The 17,714-nt window shown below is 36.5% G+C and overlaps 1 protein-coding gene across 4 annotated transcripts in view; it reads left to right on the top strand.

Annotated features, from left to right (window-relative positions):
• CTNNA2 (catenin alpha 2) overlaps positions 1–17,714 on the top strand; it is a 455,013-nt gene that overhangs the window by 352,312 nt on the left and 84,987 nt on the right. For all 4 annotated transcript variants that reach the window (XM_042871701.1, XM_042871702.1, XM_042871703.1 and 1 more), the window contains exon 9: positions 13,758–13,910. In XM_042871701.1, the coding sequence (XP_042727635.1) occupies positions 13,758–13,910 (153 nt within the window). The remainder of the gene's footprint in view (positions 1–13,757; positions 13,911–17,714) is intronic.

Raw genomic sequence — 17,714 nt, 5'->3', positions numbered from 1 at the left:
TTTTATCTTATCATTTAAACACTTCGGGGCATTGGAAAAATATTGAGGAGAATCTAATTATATAACTCAATATAAACTGCAAGTAAGATTATTAACATTGGTTGGACTGAATAAGTTCTTGGAAGAAGACAGGTCTCACCAGCCCATAGGTTACTGCTGCCATTGCCTAGTTCATTTTGAACAGTTTGGAGAAATCACAGAGTTCTGTGTCTGATAAATAAGTTGTGCCAGTTGGCAGGATTTGGGGATCTTTTTTTCTGGTACACAAGTCTGTAGAGAAAAACAAACCAACCAACAAACCAAACAAAAAAGCAAAACCTTAAAGCTGAACAAAAACATCCTTCACTGTGTGGAACAGCAAGCTACACTGAGAATAGCAGCAGGGTGCTTGTTGATGCCAGTTTCTATGTGTGTTTGTATTTTTCCTTAGGGAAAAAATGATACTAATCCTATACTAATATTAATGCTAACACCTTAAATACTACATCTAATCATAAAGCAGCACGCACACACTGTTTTTCCAGCACTGCAACTCTGTGGTGACATTGACACCACAGGGATAAGCAGGGATAAGCAGGAAGGACACCCCAAAGAATTTGGCTAAGGCACAAACTGGATGTATAGCAAGGCCTACCACGGTCCATAGATCATCTGGAGATGTGTGAGCAAGGCACCAGCTGCTCTGCTGTCACCACCACTGGTGTCCCACCTGTCAGCGCCACTGCCTCCCACCCTTCTGCTCTCATTCCTTTTCTGTATGTACTGTTCCAGCTCATCACCTGAGCTTGTTCAGTCTGTGTTAGCCAGTCGGTTTCCCCACAAGGTACAATAACCAAAACCATTAGTTTTCTCTTAAAAAGCAGATATTGGTACTGCCATTAATTTTAACAGTACAGCCTGTCTGCAGTAGATTGAAATAAAATAATAATTCTTTTTTGTCCATTCAAGCCAGACTAATACTTTATATGCATCCAAGTGGAAGGAATCACAGAGAAAAGAGAGATTTTTTTTTTACCAACAGTTCTCAGCTGAACTGGAAATGTAGCTCTCATATAGCCATTAAGGACAATGCATCCACCTCCTGTGGACTCAGTTGTGTATTATTATTAAAGTTAGTTGGGAACACTTGATGAAATAAATAATCAGCAGAAAATTTTCTCTTTCTTTAAAATGGAAGAGCGTGATAAAATCATGTTTATTTATCCAGAAATATAGTTTTGAAGATAATAAAAAGTCCAACTATTGAAGAGTCATATTTATGTTTTTAACATCTTCAATTTTTCATTCTGAAAGTGAGTATATCTTTTACCATAGCTTTTCATTTCAAATATAAACATATACATATAAACTGAACATAATTGAAAATTAAAAATTCAAAATTGAAAATTAAAATTGAAAGTAGTGCTTCAGAATGTTCAAGGATGATTTCAGGTGCTTTAAGGTATTTTGATCGTTTAGCATTTTGAAATTTCCAGGTTTCATTCCAAACTGGAACAAAGGAGAATTTAAATAGTAGTAAAATAGGATTTCTGGTTCCTGTTGCAGTTTTAGGCAACATAATTTTATAATAAAATATTTGAATAAGAACATTAAAGTGTAAAGTTTAGAAATGAAAACATTACCAGCTGCATTTTGATGAATACATTTGATACTTTGAGTGCTTATACTGATGTCCTTTGCTTTTGTTTTAATGTAGTGGATATCTGAGAGAAGTCAGTGCCACTGTTTGATATCCAAGTCTACATGTGCAATATCAAAAAAAAAATTTTTAATTAACAATTAATTAATTGACAGATCTCACCAGTACATAGCTTAATGTTGCCATTCTTCACACCACTCCAAAGCAAAACATTCTAATCCAGCATTTATTTTTAGCAAAAATTTCTTTTCTCAGATTGTCTTTTTCAGACAGCATCCTCTGAGATATACATATTGTGTAGACAGAGGATTGTTGTCCAAAAATTAACAACAATCAAATTAATGAAGACTTCTGCTTTCTGTAGAATTGTATCGTCTGTGTTCATCTTCCATTCTGCATGGTGGTTGACCAGCTGGTATCTACATTGATCAGCCAGCTACTGACTTCCCATTACAAATTTCCCTCCACAGAACTCAAATCTGGGTCACCTTTCTCCTACTAACAATTTTTTTTTTTTTATCAAATAATTGCTCAACATCCTCAAGACTTCTCCAGTATGCTGACATTAGTATGAAATTGCACAACAGATTGAAATGCATTAGAAAAAAAATAGAATTTTGAGCCTCATTTCCTCAGAAAATTAGTCTAAAACTGATAGCACCTTTGTCAAGTCTACGATCTTTTTTCGGTTACCATCTGCAACAGCACTCCAAATATTCAAAGGTAGATGTTATTTTAAGGCTACAGTTCTAGTCATACTTGCATTGTGTAACTCCAATTATGTTATTAGCTCCTCCATATGATTTCTGCAGAGACAAACAGCTTGTGATTTTTCAAGAATGAATTTCATGTATGGCTTTAGTTTTTCATTTAGAAGTTGATTGGGTAATCTCAGCTACTTTGTAAGCTCCAAGCTAAAAGATTTATGAAATGGTTCAGATGAGTTGTCTTCCTCTTTCTCACAAATATTAATGGAGGTTTGGATATTGATTGTTTATTCCCAGTGTCTGCTTTTTTCTGATGGCCATTACTAGCATGCTGCTTGCTACGCAGCTACATACTTTTGGCTATCTGCGATTGAGTTTAGTCATTTAGACATCAACTAGTATTAGTAATTGACTGCATTTGGTGTCCATTTTGCAGCCACACAGCCAGGCTTGTTCTGTCACAGATCTTGTAGAAGCCTAAATTCTGAAAAAATCCAGGTCACGTTTGCCCTTTGCATCCCTCTAATCAATTCAGTAAGTGTCATGTAGTTTAGGCATCCCTTTACATGACCATTATATATTATTGATTGCTCATTTACATTATCTTTGCCTTTGACTATGCTCTGAAGTATAACTTTGTGAGATATTTGGTGGTAGACTACAACACAATTTTCATTAGTTATCAGCCATAATCTCCAGTATACTTTAATTCAATTGCACAGCTACAATTATTATACTCGTTAACTTTTAGTCCTTGACAATACTGCTACATTAGTCTACAGGTTACACCTTTGAAAAAGATAGGTAGATGAGGAAAATACCTTGTGTAATTTATCCATGCAAGTTCAGTAACAGATCTTGAAGAGAGCTTTGTCATCATACTCAGTTCTTTCCTACTTTTTAGGTCTCGGAAAGTACTCACAGTTCTGTGTACTTTCTTTAATATGGGTACAATAATTTGAATTAGATAACAGGCTTCATAATGTTCTTAGCACTATTTGTTGTATCTTTATTTCCTAGCTCTTGAGAAGCAGTCTAATCTCCCTTTGCTCTTTATGTCGGTCATTTCCACTTAGATTAAGTTGTATCACTACTGTTTATGAAAGCTATTTGTGGTTAAAAAAAAAAAAAAAAGTTTAGCACTTTGGAACGTGCCAAGAATTGACGCAGACTCTGTAGAGACTCTCAGAATAATATGAGTATTAGTTAGTGCAATTAGACTAAAGGGACACCTAAAAATGAAAAACTGTTTTCTCTTGGAACAGATTTCTTCACATCTAACCCATACAATGCAAATTATGTTATGAATAAACATTTATATAACACTTTCAGTATGTGAACTTAAATCTCTCTGTTTTCAAGTGCATGCATAGCTTGCTTCTTTACGGGATATAAAAGCTTTGAGGAAAACACAGAACCTCCCACCAAAAGTGGAAATTGTATCATCACTGTTTTACAGGCAAGCTATTGCCTTATAATGAATTATCAAGTGTTACAGGGAGGACCAGCTCACCTAGAAATGAAACCTCACTGTCCTGAATCACAACTTACTGATTTAAACTGTTTCTCCTCTTCCCCTTCTGAAATGCTCAGATAAAAGTTAGGCAACAGTTACTGTTAAGTTTTCAGTAGAACAATACGAAACACAGAAAAGTAAAGTTGCTTTTGAAGGTAAGGCTAGTTCAATTTAGATATTCCGTATTGTACCAGATTTAAGGGTGTATAACATCCGCATGTGAAGATAAAGCCACATGCAAGCGTAAGCAGTTAGAATCATAGAATAGCCTGGCTTAGAAGGACCTCAAAGATCATTGTGTTCTAACCTCTCTGCCATAGACACCATTGCGACCCACTAAGTCAGGCAATGGACCGGCCTTCCCAGGGCCCCATCCAGCCTGGCCTTGAACACCTCCTGGAGAAGGGAAAAAAAAAAACCAAAAAACTAGGAGCTTCAGAAGAACACAATGAAGTCTATTATAATTAAATTTATTAGACAAGCAATTTATCTCAGATTTTTTAACAAATTGAGCAACACACCCTAATAAATAAAAACTCATAATGGGGAGGAGAAAAAATAGCCAGCCAACCAAAAATCCCACCTGTGAATTCACACCAGCTGATGTCAATTATGGAAGATGGGTGATAATATAAGCAAGGTGGCATTCCCTAAATCTCCTGTACAATGGGAGATTTCACCTTCAGAGAGTAGTTGGTTGGAGGTGGTTTGTTTTGGAAAAGGTGAATTATCTTTATATGTTTATAGGGAATTGTGAGGAAACCGTCTACTAGTTCATTTATCACAAAGAAAGAAACATAAAGGTGGGTTGTGTAAGTAGTTCTTTTACTTTCTTACTGTAGAGCTAGTCAACACTACATTAATAGGTTTGTGTCAAGGTGGCTTAGAGCATCATCTTCTTGTTCTTACTATCCTAAAAGTAGGCTTTGATGTGTTCTTTATTGTAGGCATTGTCTGAAGTTATAAATTGTTGGGGTGGTTCTATTAATTCATTACCTGTGTAATTTAAGGGGAGTTAGAAAGAGAGAGAGGGTCGTGGTCCTCACATAGTTTATGTGACACAGTGAGAATTTGTTAATAGAGACAGGCACAATATATAATGCGAGTGTTTAACAGCAACAGAAAATCTAAGAGAGTTTTAATTTCAAATTTAATTTTGCATGAATGCTTACTGAAGACTTATTTTGTGAAGACAAAGTTGAGGCAAGGTTATACTTAACCAGACAATACACAGGAGCCTTGCAAGTTTGTGCTGTATTACCAAAGATGAGATAGGAGTTGTTCCCAAGGGAGCATGTGATGTGATGATATTGCCTCATTCTGTCACATGAGAACACTCCTTGATGAAATGTTGGCTTCTCTTTTTTAAAAGTGATCCCAGCGTGTCAGTCTGAATGCCTTTGAACCTAAGGCCACCTGCAGCATCAAGCCTTTGCTCATTAGAAATGTATCTCCTAACAGGTTATGTTTTCACCTGTAGTGACTTTAGCACTCTTGATTATGGAGATCTGGAAGCTCTCTTTCTGAAAGCCCACTATCAAATCCTAAAACAGATTTATTCCTGTGCTGAAGCCATGTTCAGTTTTTTAATTCATTTCTATTGTTGCACTGTGTTGTGCATATGTCAGTACTTTCTTTACTGAGTTTCCCTTTCAGCTTGTGCTAGGGTATTAGACAGGAATCTTGTGTAATGCTCTGTTATAAAGAAGAGATGATAACGCTCTATTTGATAAAGCCCTCTGTTCTTTCAGCTTCCACTGAATGTATAACCAATCTTCAAAGTAATAGAAGTTAATCAAATACTCTGAATGTCACTAGTTTGGACTAAGAAAACTGTAAGCCCCCTAGCATGCTATTCAGCAGTGCATCTAAATTTTCTCTGCTCCTGGTTGATAAACTTGGTTTTCTACTTACTTTAAGAAAGGAGATTTAGAAAAAGTTCTAGGAAAAAGAAATCTAAAAAATAAGCTAGAGGTGATGAACCATCACTTAGTCTTGATTTTGACTTTAATTTGTTTGAATGTATGCCTTTTTGTTTATCTCAAAGCATATTTCATTCCAATGTTTATCATATTGACATTGAGGCTTTTATGGTGCTCTGAAGTGCTTCAGAGGAAATGGAGAGTTTTAATACTGCTGATTTACTCTTTCAGGTCTGTAGTAATTTCCTTACTGCCTAATTGTAGGTCTCAGTTTAATTTACTCTATACATAATGTTTACTGATGCACATATGGTGCCATATATCAGGAAATTATACCTATATCAGGTAGTTGTGTGCAATATTTCCATCAAGTGAAGAAAACTCTCACCTGCAATGTAATATATGTGATGGATTATTTTAGTTTGGCAAAATCCAAATATTGTAGTACCTATGGCTGTTCTTGCTTTTTGAATTAGGATCTAGTTTATTTTTAATCCAACTGAATGATGTTGCAAGTTTCAGAATGTTGGCTTTCAAAGTGGCTGATGAGGAATTATGAGCACTAATTCATTGACAAATATATTCTAAATTACTGTGCACAGTTTGTCAACTATTGCTCTAATAGGGAATCTTCCTAAAATCTCCTATACTTCATCTCTCTATTCTTTCTATTCACTATGGGAACTTTGTAATCACGGCTTGCTTTTGTTTCAAATATATCATCTAATTAAAATGAGTTTTGAAAACAATATAAATGAGAGAGGAGAATTTAATCAGATATGTCTAATAATGTTCCCATCAAAACAAATGAAGAACAAAACAATACTGTCCTACTGATGATGATTTATATGAAGTTTAGACTGCTTTGTAGTACCAGCCAAGAGAATGACCTGTAGTTGCATTAGCTTATGAAACTTGTAGAAGCTGGAGTTCATAAAGAGCTTTGAATTTTGATGTTCATTGTCAATAATGTAGTAACAGGAGGAAGAGAGCAATATAACTTGAAGAAAAACATAGTCCCTTCCCAAAGATGTTCTTAACTCTCTCCTCCTAATGGATTTATGAGCAATGGCAATGAGTATGTAGAATCTAATTTCCAAATGAGATTTCAACATTGCAGTTGTCTCTTAATTGCCATTAATTTTGTTCATTTCTTAAGTAGTTTGTCTTTTGTGTTGCTTGCTAATATACAGCAAGTTTTGTTTTCAGTTTCTGCTCTACAGAAATTAGGACAAGGGCATTATAAAACAAACAAAGATTGTAATCCCACTGCTGTAAACTCTTTTTGTAAAGACGTGGATGGTAATTCATGGTATCAAATGTCTCTCATCATTGTCCATAGGATAATATGAGTTCGTGACTCTTGGGAAGGATAATTTTTTTTCATTTTTTCAGAACACAATCAATTTTTAGTTTCTGCCATTGTTTGTAATTCCATTGGATTGGTCTACCACAGGCAGCTGTCATAAGCTTTTGCTGTGGCTAAATCTTAATATGGCAGCTTGGTTAGATGGGAATGCAAGTGTTACAAATATAATGCTTGCTCCGTTAGCCCTTTTAAGCCTTGTAGATGGGACTGCTCTTGAGTGAAGTCACAATGTATGCTTGTTGTAGTAAGCATTAACTTCATGAAGAATTTTCAGTCAAGGTAATTAAAATTTGTGACCATGTATCTGTTTAATCCCCCCCTGGGCTATTTTGATTTCACTGGTACTGTTGTCTCTTTAGTTTCTGCCTGTATTTCTTGTTTTTCTTTTTGTTGAGGTTTTTTTTTTTTTATGGTACCCTCTGTACTACCTCCTAGTATGTTAATGCCTTGTCTCATTCCTTATTTTTATAAGTTGTAAATATTTGATACTACATGAACCCTCCAGTCAGCATAAGGATTTTATTGTTTTATCCAGACATGAAACAAGACATAACTCTCATAATGCTCATAAAATGGGTGAGGAGGGAAAAGCATCCCTCATTCTTAGATCTTTTGTACTTTTGTATTACTATTCTAATGCTGTTAGCAAGTGCAAGGTTCATTCTTGTCCAGAAATCATTATTTCTTAATAGATACCACAATTTTTAAGCCACTAAAATTGATAAGCTTCTGAAGAGTTCTATAGCATATGCATGTAAAATGAATAAAGCAAAAAAATCAATGTGGATTAACTATTTAAGTACTTTAAGGTATAGCCAGTACTATGGTTCTGGCTATGTAATATAATTCTATGTAATTCTATATTCTATGTAAAACTATGTAATGTAATATGTAATTCTCAATATTGAGAATTCCTTTGTAATGGCTAGTGACTAGGAAGAATTCCTTTTTTTTTTTTTTTTTTTTTTCTTGGTCCCTTTCAAATTTCTGGTCAAAGCTTATTATTGCAAGTTGCTTTCCATCAGTAAACTAATCCCCAGTCTTCACATGACTGAAAAAAAACTCTTTTGAAAGAGAAAATGGAAAAATACATAAAGTAGTAGAATCAGTCTTTGCACTTCATGATTTTTTTTCTCCTAAACTCAAATTTTAAAACTTTTATGTATTATATTCCAGAAATCTGTAACTTAGATGTTTTTGTGAGATGCATGCTTTGAATGTTAATCCTTTTGCTGTTTAGTCTATGAAGATAGATTTAACAGGATGAATATCCACTACCCTCCAGGTTGCTGTTCTTTGCTTTGTGTCTTCATGGCTTGTATGTAGAATTGACTGAGATTTTATAGCAACAGCAAACTTTGCTGAAGACTGTCATCTCTTTTGTAACCTCTCTTTAGATACTGAAAGGCCACTCTTGGTTCTCTCCAGAGCCTTCTCTTCCCCAGGTGAAAAGCTCCAGCTCACTCAGCCTGTCGTTGCAGGAGAGGTATTCAATCCCTTGGATCATTTTTCTGGCCCTTCACTAGTTCTCCAATAGGTCCACATCTGTCCTATACTGAGGATTTCACATCTGGATGCAGTATTCCAGGTTAGGTCTCACCAGCGTGTAGCAGAGGAGAAGGATCACATCCCTCACCCGGCTGGTTATGCCTCTTTTGATGCAGCCCAGGATATGGTTGCCTTTCTGGGCTGTGAGGGCACATTTCTGGTTCATGTCCAGCTGTCATCCACCATTATTCCCAAGTCCTTTTTGGCAGGGCTGAGTTTTATCCTCCAGCTTGTATTGATAGTGGAGATTGCCACAACCCAGGTGCAAAATCTTTGACATGGATTTATTGAGCCTCATGCGATTCTCCTGGACCACAGTTTGAGCCTGTCTACGTCTCCCCTGGATTGGCATCCCATCCCTCAGGCATGTTGAGTGTTCCACACAGCTTAATGTTGTCCACAAACTTGCTGAGGGTGTGCTCAAGCCTACTGTCAATGTCATTGAAGATATTTAAAAGCACTGGTCTCATTACTGACCAATCTCCATCCAGATGCTGAGCCATTGGCCACAATGCTGGGTATGGTCTTGCAACTGGTTCCTTGTCTGTTGAACTGAATTCTGCCTGTCCAATCCATGTATTTCTGATCTGGGGAGAAGAATATTATGAGGGGACTGGGTCGAAGACATTCCAGGCTGCAGTGGCAAATAAGGTGCTCTTTGATTATGAATTGATCCGCAAGTCAAGTTACTGCTAGTCTTTATAAAGTTAAAGAATATGTTAGAGTCATTACTCTCCTGTTATGATGTTCCCTTTCCATGTCAGATTAGACATTTAATTCTCTACCAGACTGTAAGTAATACTGAGATATTTTGGTTCTAAAAATTGTTATGTAGCCATGGAAAACATTTCAGTGGGCAGGTTAACCTCTTTGAGCTCAATTGTAGCTGTGAGTTGACGATGATAAAACAGCTCTAAATAGTGCTTAGAACAGTAGAACACGATGCTATCAAAAACAGCAACTGACTGTGCACTGTAAACTGACTAAATTGACTGAACTGGAAAGACGTAAAAGCTATCTTCACTATTCATACTTTAAAAAGTATTTGCAGGTCTTGATGCTTCCCTTTTTATGTTTTTATGCTCATATAGCCAATTTACTATTCTTTTAACTGTATGTTAATTAAGTTTTCAAGACAAGATGAATTAAGTAGACCTTTTAGTCTTTCCTCCAACAACTGGAGTTTAATGTAGTAGAAACTGTCTTCATTTTGAAGCCACCTCTAACTTAATAAATTCAGTTACAGAGAATAAAAGTTAATCATTGCTATATGAGTAATACTATGTGTCACAATATTTACATCAGAATATGGGGGAAAAACTAGGAATAGCGAAGACATTGTTTAATTTACCAGTGTACATGAGATCTCATGCTGTTTTTAGAGTAAAACTTGACCTTTTTCACTGCATGTTTTATGGCCGTTTTAAATTCAGGTCACAGAATTTTCTCATTCCCTTCTGAGCTGATGTCAGTTGTATGAAACCATAAAATTTCTCGATGCATAAGCCATCACTTTAGCTGGACGTGGTTGCAGTGTACTGAGGAACATATAAGATTAGTTTTCAAGTAGTTATTTACCTTGATGAATTACCTTAATTGAATCAAATAGACTGGTAATGCTGAGCTAATACTTTTAAATGTCTTGTCTTGTGCTATTAATATTACCTTGTCATGTATCCATTTGAGCAATTGGATGAATGTCTTGTGTTCATACTCCTGTCACATCTAATAAATGATTTTGTCAAGTCATTCTTTATAGCCTGTAGTGATGGATAGCAAAATTTGTGTTCTCCTGTGTATATAAAAACCATTAAATATACCTTCTAACTTTGATGTGAGGGTGTCCTTAAACTCAGAATATAATTTCTTTAGAAGATGGTTATGCCTGTTTACGAGAGAGGTTAGGAATGTGCTATTGACTTCTATGAATAACAGGGAAGAATTCAGGAATTTTTTTAAACTGCTCAAAATATCTGCAGAAAGCCACATAGAGTTACCATAGGATATCCATTTTATTCATTAATTTTGATTCAAATATTATGTTGCTGCATATTTGCAGTGGAAAGCCCCAAATTGTTGCTTACCTGATGCTCTTATTGTGTTTTTCTTTTATTGTCTTCTAACATGTGATTTTAATCCTGATGAAAATAAGATGTGTGAATACACATGTAAATATCTTGAGACTTTTTGTAGGGTTCCATGAGGTGCGTTCTTATAATTATAGAACCATAGAATTATTTGAGTTGGAAGGATCTTTAAAGACTATCTAGTCCAACTCTTCCACAATAAGCAGGGACATCTACAGCTGCATAAGGGTGCTCAGAGTTATGTTCTCCTGATTTTGCATGTCTCCAATGGTGAGGCATCTATCGCATCTCTGGGCAATCTCTTCCAGTGCTTCACCATCCTGAAGAAACTTCTTCCTTATATGCAATCTAAATCTCGTACAGCCCCCCTTTGTGTACCGTTCTCCCCATTCTTCCCCCCTTCCCCATCATGTGTTCTCTTCAGAGCTTTCTCTTCCTCAGGCTGAACAGCTCCAGCTCTCTCAGCCTGTCCTCACAGGGGAGTTGTGCCATCCTTTGGAGCATGTTTGTGGCCCTCCTTTGGATTTGCTCTGACAGGTCCATATCTCTCCTTTACCGAGGACTCCATATTTGGATTCAGTACTCCAGGTGAGATCTCACTAGCATGGAACAAAGGGGCAGGATCACCTTCCTTGCCATGCTGGTCATCTTTTGATGTAGCCCAGGGTACAGCTGTCTTACTGATCTGTAAGTGCACACTTCTGGCTCTTCTGGTATAGCTTCCCATCTACCACAACCCCCAAATCTTTTTTGGTAGGGCTGTGTTCCACCCTTACATCCCCCAGGTCATACTGATAGCAGGGGTTGTCACAATCCAGGTGTGACACCGTGAACTTGGCTTTGTTGAACCTCATGAGGTTCTCCTGGGCCTACTTCTGGAGCCTGTCTAGGTCTCCCTAGACAACATCTTGTTCCTAAGACATGTCAACCACACACAAACTTCCTGCAGGTGCACTTGATCCTGTTATTGATGCCACTGAATGATCAGATCTATAATAGCATATTAATCTTAAAAAAAAAAAAAAAAAAAAAAAAAAATTGTTCATTATTCTTAAGCTTCTGAAATATCATTCCCTAAGGAATAAACAGAAAAAGTGTTCATTTAAGATTTAAAGTAATTTTTCAGACAGTGAACTGAACAGTGTGTTTTATTGAGTCTTGTATTGAACTAGAGCTAAGAGTTTTCCTGAAGGGATTTTCCCTGGAAATTAAATGGAGACCACTTGGGATTTTTTTTTTCAACATTTTGTTTCTTTGGAAATACTACAGTCTGTCTTATTTCAACATGCTGGACTTCAGAATTCTAACTAAATGTCTAAAATTGAGGCATGTAGTTCAGGTGCAGGTTTTCTCAGTGTGTGTTGGAAGATGGACATCTGCAGTGGGCGATTAAGTAAACTTGAGACTTACCCTTTCTGGCAATATCTCTTCACATACATTGGCTATAGATGAAGTTCTTGTAAAGAAGATGGAGGGGAGGGAAAGAGAACAGGTGAAGACAATGTCATAGGTAGTGGCCACCACAGTCCAGTTTCCTAGCCTTTGGTAAGCCTCTCATATGAATTTATCCTTTTCATTCTTTTTTCCCTCCTTCTTCATGTATATTGCTGTCTCAGCCATTCTGAGTGACTCTAATCATTTTGTAGGTGGAAAAATATTTTCCAGGTGTAATCTGGGATGAATTAACTTTTTGTGGGAATTAAGGATTGCTGTTCTTAATGCACCGGCTTCTTTAACTGTAATTTATGTAAAAAGAACCACATGAAAGTACATATATTCTAAGAAGTTGCTTTGCTGCCTGTTTTCAGTGTACCACTACGGCATTGGACAGAAATATTCCAGATTAGATTTTTCTTTATTGAAATAGAGCTGTCGTGTTCTGCTGTCACACTCTGTATCTCAAATAATGTATTTATTATGCCTAATAATATAGCAGTTTCCTATATGATGTGGTGTTTAGGTGATACCTGGTCTAGAGAGAGCTTTCTAGTCTAGACTGTAAAATAGAAAAATTTACCTTGCTTGAACATTCATCTAACTGAATGATTGAAGGAGACTTGTGGCTAACCAGAGCTTCAGGGCAAATGGCTCCCCAGGTTGTTATCACTGAATTCATGTTGTTAGTTTTCTTTTTCACTCTTAACAACACAGTAGCAGAGTAAAATATGCTAAAAAATGTTTCTGATCCATACTCCTATAGAGTAATTAAATTTCCAGATAGAATTAAGATTTCATCTTTCTGTCTGTCTTTCAAACTTTAGCGAAGTTTAACATGAATCAGTAGTTATTAGCAGAGTAGAGAAGTCATCAGTGACACAATTCTTAGAATAATATTGTCTCAAACAATGTTTATGAAATAACAGGTTTAATCTGTGAAACCTTGTATGGAGTTTTTTTCTTTGGAATAAATTGTAGCATGTTTGTTAATCTTGCCTGGAAAGTCCTTAGGTTTTCTCTTTATACCTACTGGAGGTATTTGGGAGAGTATGAAGCACAAGGCGCATGCTAGAAGATATACTCAAAATAATATTCAGTGCAGGAATTAGAGGAGATTTAGATACATTCAGACTAATATTTTAATGGTTATTTGAAGTTAAGCTTCTTAATCCATATTTGGCTTTAAAGTGAGCTGAACTTTTTTATAAATAATGTGCAGCTTTCAATTCTCATCAATTTTCAGTGTATTATGTGAGAAATCATCATTATCCCAGACAGAGCCACTCAGTCCACTGGGGTTAGAGGTATGAGTCAGCATGAATCTCAGGCCTTTAGCAGTTGAATGTCTGTATTCTTGCTGCAAATGTATAGCTTGGAGGAAGGAAAGAAAAAGTCTAAACTCCTGTACGATGCTGTGAGATGTTACACATCATTGCTTGAATATAATGGCCAATGAATGCAGTGGGACTATATATTGATAATTCTCCTTTTATTTACTGCTCTGTTTTTTTGTTTTTTTTTTTTCATTGCAGCTCCGGAAGGCAGTAATGGATCATATATCAGATTCGTTCCTGGAGACCAATGTGCCGTTGCTGGTTCTCATTGAGGCGGCCAAAAGCGGTAATGAGAAAGAAGTGAAGGAGTACGCGCAGGTCTTCCGTGAGCATGCCAACAAGCTCGTTGAGGTAAGCAATCTCATTGATGCCACTAGGCTTCCACATTGTTCCTCTAACAGAAGCAAGGGTAGCAGTCCGTCAGCTGAAGTCCAGAGGAAGCAGTTATGTCGTGCAGGCTTCAGGAGTTTGGGACAACTTTGTGATGGCACAGCAAATATCTTGCTAGATGGCTGAGAAAAGCACGTGCTATGATTTAGCAGCTTGTTAGAGCAATTCAGCATATTTGAAATATGTCTCTGGTATTTTGTCAAAAGTTGAGAGCGATGTGAAGTAAATTTCAGTTCAGCTTTACTGATAGTACGTAAGGTTTCCATTTCAAAGTACAAAGCCAAGCAAGTGCTTCAGAGTATCTGCTACTGACCAATACTGCTTTCAGATAGCAAGCTCTAGTTGTACCAAGGAAAAACAGGAGAAAGACAAATAGAGAAGGTATAATCTAATGCCATGTTTATTTTTGAAAGGTATGTATTCCATATATGTACTTAGTATTATGTGTTTCTGAAGAGACATACGAAGTCACAAGCAATAAATTCAAGGCTTCATGGGTGATACTGAAATAGCTCAGTTCTTCCACAGGGAGAATAAAACATCATGATTGAAAGCTGGATGCTCACTGAATAGACTTCTAAGAAAATGGCAATGTTTGTTGCCATTTGCCCTTTGAGAGTGTAAGAACTGTGGAAAATGCTTGTATTTTTTGAGGACAAATGCAGTTCAATGATTTGTTTGGTGTTATGTGGCATTATGAACTTCCCTGTATTAGCATAATTTTGAAGAATATGTAGTAGCTTAATAATATCCTTTCTCTCTAGCTATACTATGTGTTCTTAAGCAGGGAGGAAAGAAAATGTTGTTAGGGAGCTACTAACTTGACAAGTATTGAGCTATACTTCTGAAAGACTTTGATTCTTTCAATGAACTCTGTCCTAAATCACTAGCAGCCCAGCTTTTGAGAGGACTACAGGTTTCTTTGTTGCTCTCAACTGAAGTAGAAAGTTCTTCTGACAAATGTGTGGGATCTTTTTGGTGGCAATAAGATGCTAGTCTGGAGCATACCCTTTGCGAGTCTGAAGACCATGGAGTATGCTGCCAGTCTTGGCTGGGCTGTCCTAAAATGCTGCTCTACCATACCATCTATATTTGATACCTTCTGACTTCTATCTGTTCAGGCTGATGAAAGATGGATTGCATGGGCAATATTTTCCTAGTGATAATGCCGTTAAGCAGCTATGAAACAATGAGTCACCTCCACTAGTGCACTTTTTTTATGACTGCAGCATTCAGGCTCTTGTTCATCACTGGTGAAAATGCACAGCTAATGGTGGTTGTTATTTTGAAGAGTGTTTCGCAACTGAGAAGTTGTTCCATCAAATACTGTTATTAATGAACTCTTATTCTGTTTAGTAGAACTTTCTAGGTTTCACTCTGGCTTGCTGGACTGTTTTTTATTATAACTTTACCCATTAAATTACTAAATTCAGTTTTTTCTGGGAGATGAAATTCAACAGCAGTAGACAACAGAGTTATGAAAGCAAGCTGTTTGCTTTCAAGAGGAGATGTTTGACTTCTAACTAATAACTGTGAATTCATATTATAGGACCTTACAGCTGAAGCAGTGAGTCAAATCAGGCTTTCCATCTTCACAAGAAGGATGGGGGGGGGAAAAACAACACTGGAGCTCTACTAATTATTTAAGTGTTGTTTATTATGTATTTTTATGCAAGGTCTGCCAGGACTTCACTGGTTAGTGAGGAGTTAAAGTCAGTTGCATTATTCTTCCTTGAAGTTTACTTCCAACAATTCTAATACTGTAAAAAGGAATTCTTATTCTTGAAATGTTTCAGCACCAAGTTTGAAACTGAAAAAAACAATACTTTGAAAGTAAGTTGTCCTACCAATTTTATACAAATTGTTCTTTATGAAGCTCTTCATAGAGCCTACACGTATCTATCAGTTTCATCTCATATAAGTTTAAAGATTTCCAGGGTTGTCCAAAACAATGCAAGTTATATGCCAAGAACACTTGCTAGTGGAAGAGCTGTGTTAGGCAATGGTTTATGGTGATTAAAGTTTGATATAGTGCAAGCAAATCAATAGCATCACAAGGTTGGATAATAGCTTGTAGCTGGTGAAACCTAACGACAGCATTTCTGTTCCTGTTTGGTTTATAGTGCCTTTGCCTGTTTGGCTCACAGGAATCTTTATTAACTTCCTCTTGCTCATGCAGCTGTCATTTTGAAAAGGATACTGGAATGACTTCAGGGAGTTGAGGGTTTTTTGGTGTGTGTGGTTTTTTTTTTTTTTTTTTAATCACTGTTCTAGTTTGTTTTGTTTTTCTTTTAAAATGTCAAGAAGAACAAAAGGTAGTGTTTGAACTCTTTCGTAACGTACAATGCAGGCTACCCTTCATTTTTCAAGAAGTGTATTTGTTGCTCCCAAGTTCAGGCTGGTCATATGTTTTCTCATCATAAATATGGTAACAGGCTTGCACACTCAAGACAGGAGGGAAGAATAACTGCTAGCATGGGCAGCATAGAAAATGAGGATTTGGACCTGCTCAGAGACTTCTACTTACTTACTTGATTTAGGAAGGAGAGGAGGCATGGGTGGAAAGTGTAAAATGAAATTTTTCTATGGTGTTCAACACTGTATTTAGTCTTGATTTACACCAGTAGTAACATCTAATATCTAACCCAATAGTTTGCTTTTTTTTTTCCCCCTCTGGAAACGCCTTTCAGAATGGTACTCAGGGTATTTAATCCACAAGGAGTGCAAAGCCAGGGTTTATTTGGGGCAGTGTTCAGATTCTGGACTTGCAGTTGAAGTTATTATTTGGTGCGAATCTACAGTACATGTAATATCAATGCAATGCTGAGAGTTTGTGTTGTGGCATAATATCTTCCTTTCAGAAGCTACTAGTGATCTTCACAAGGAGCCCACAGCATTTACGATACCTCATTTTGTGTTCATGAACAGAATTGGAATTTAGGGTAGACACAAGCCTAAGAAGAAAAAAATTGACTCATTATTTCTGAAACTTTAGTTCAAGGAACAAAGAGTGTTCCTACATGAGAGATTTCATAAATACTATCTCTACTTGAAGTTTTCTGTTCTTTTTATTTAAGTGCACATCACAGCATTATCAGAGTATACAGCTAGCTGTTTGCTTCTGGTAATGAATAAAAGTGTCAATATTCTTTCAGAGTTTCTGTATCCAACTTCCATCATGAAAAATGAATACCTCTCTGGATTTGCTCTTAGAAACTGATGAGGTTTTATCTTGTTATTGTACTTGACATTAATTTAGCTAGATAAATAACATTTAGAAGATGACAAACCTTGGTTCTAATCAAGGAATATAAAGAAGGTCATAGATCAGATTAATTCAAGCCCTTCAAGTTGAGAAATTTGCTTTTGAAGCTGTGGGCTGCTTCTGTAACCTTGTGTTTCATATGCTTATTTTAGTTTGAATTTCCATCTCAGGCCTTTCTTCCCCTCATGGGCAACAGATGTTCTTAATTCCTAGTAAGCATCATGAGTGTATTGAAGATTATTAAAACCACTAGTCCAATTATCTGAACTGAGCATATGAAAGGCTTGAACTTCTTTACAGTTATTTCTTCTGGATGCCTGCTGCAGGTAGTTCATCTCTTTACCTTGGATGAGTATACGTATTTAAGACAAAATGAACCAGAAGCCTTTCGAGATGTGCACCTGTCCCTGAAGAAGACAGGGTATTAAAGGAGTTAATCAATGTCTAAACTTTCACGATTGCTTTCATGCAAAAGTCATTTCTACCTTTAGGCAGTATGG

Source organism: Lagopus leucura, unplaced genomic scaffold, assembly GCF_019238085.1.
Source record: "Lagopus leucura isolate 7727_CA_CO unplaced genomic scaffold, USGS_WTPT01 Super-Scaffold_100004, whole genome shotgun sequence".
Lineage (NCBI taxonomy): Eukaryota > Metazoa > Chordata > Aves > Galliformes > Phasianidae > Lagopus > Lagopus leucura.
The sequence above is the reverse complement of the archived record's forward strand: the minus strand, read 5'-3'. Positions and strand labels throughout refer to the sequence as shown.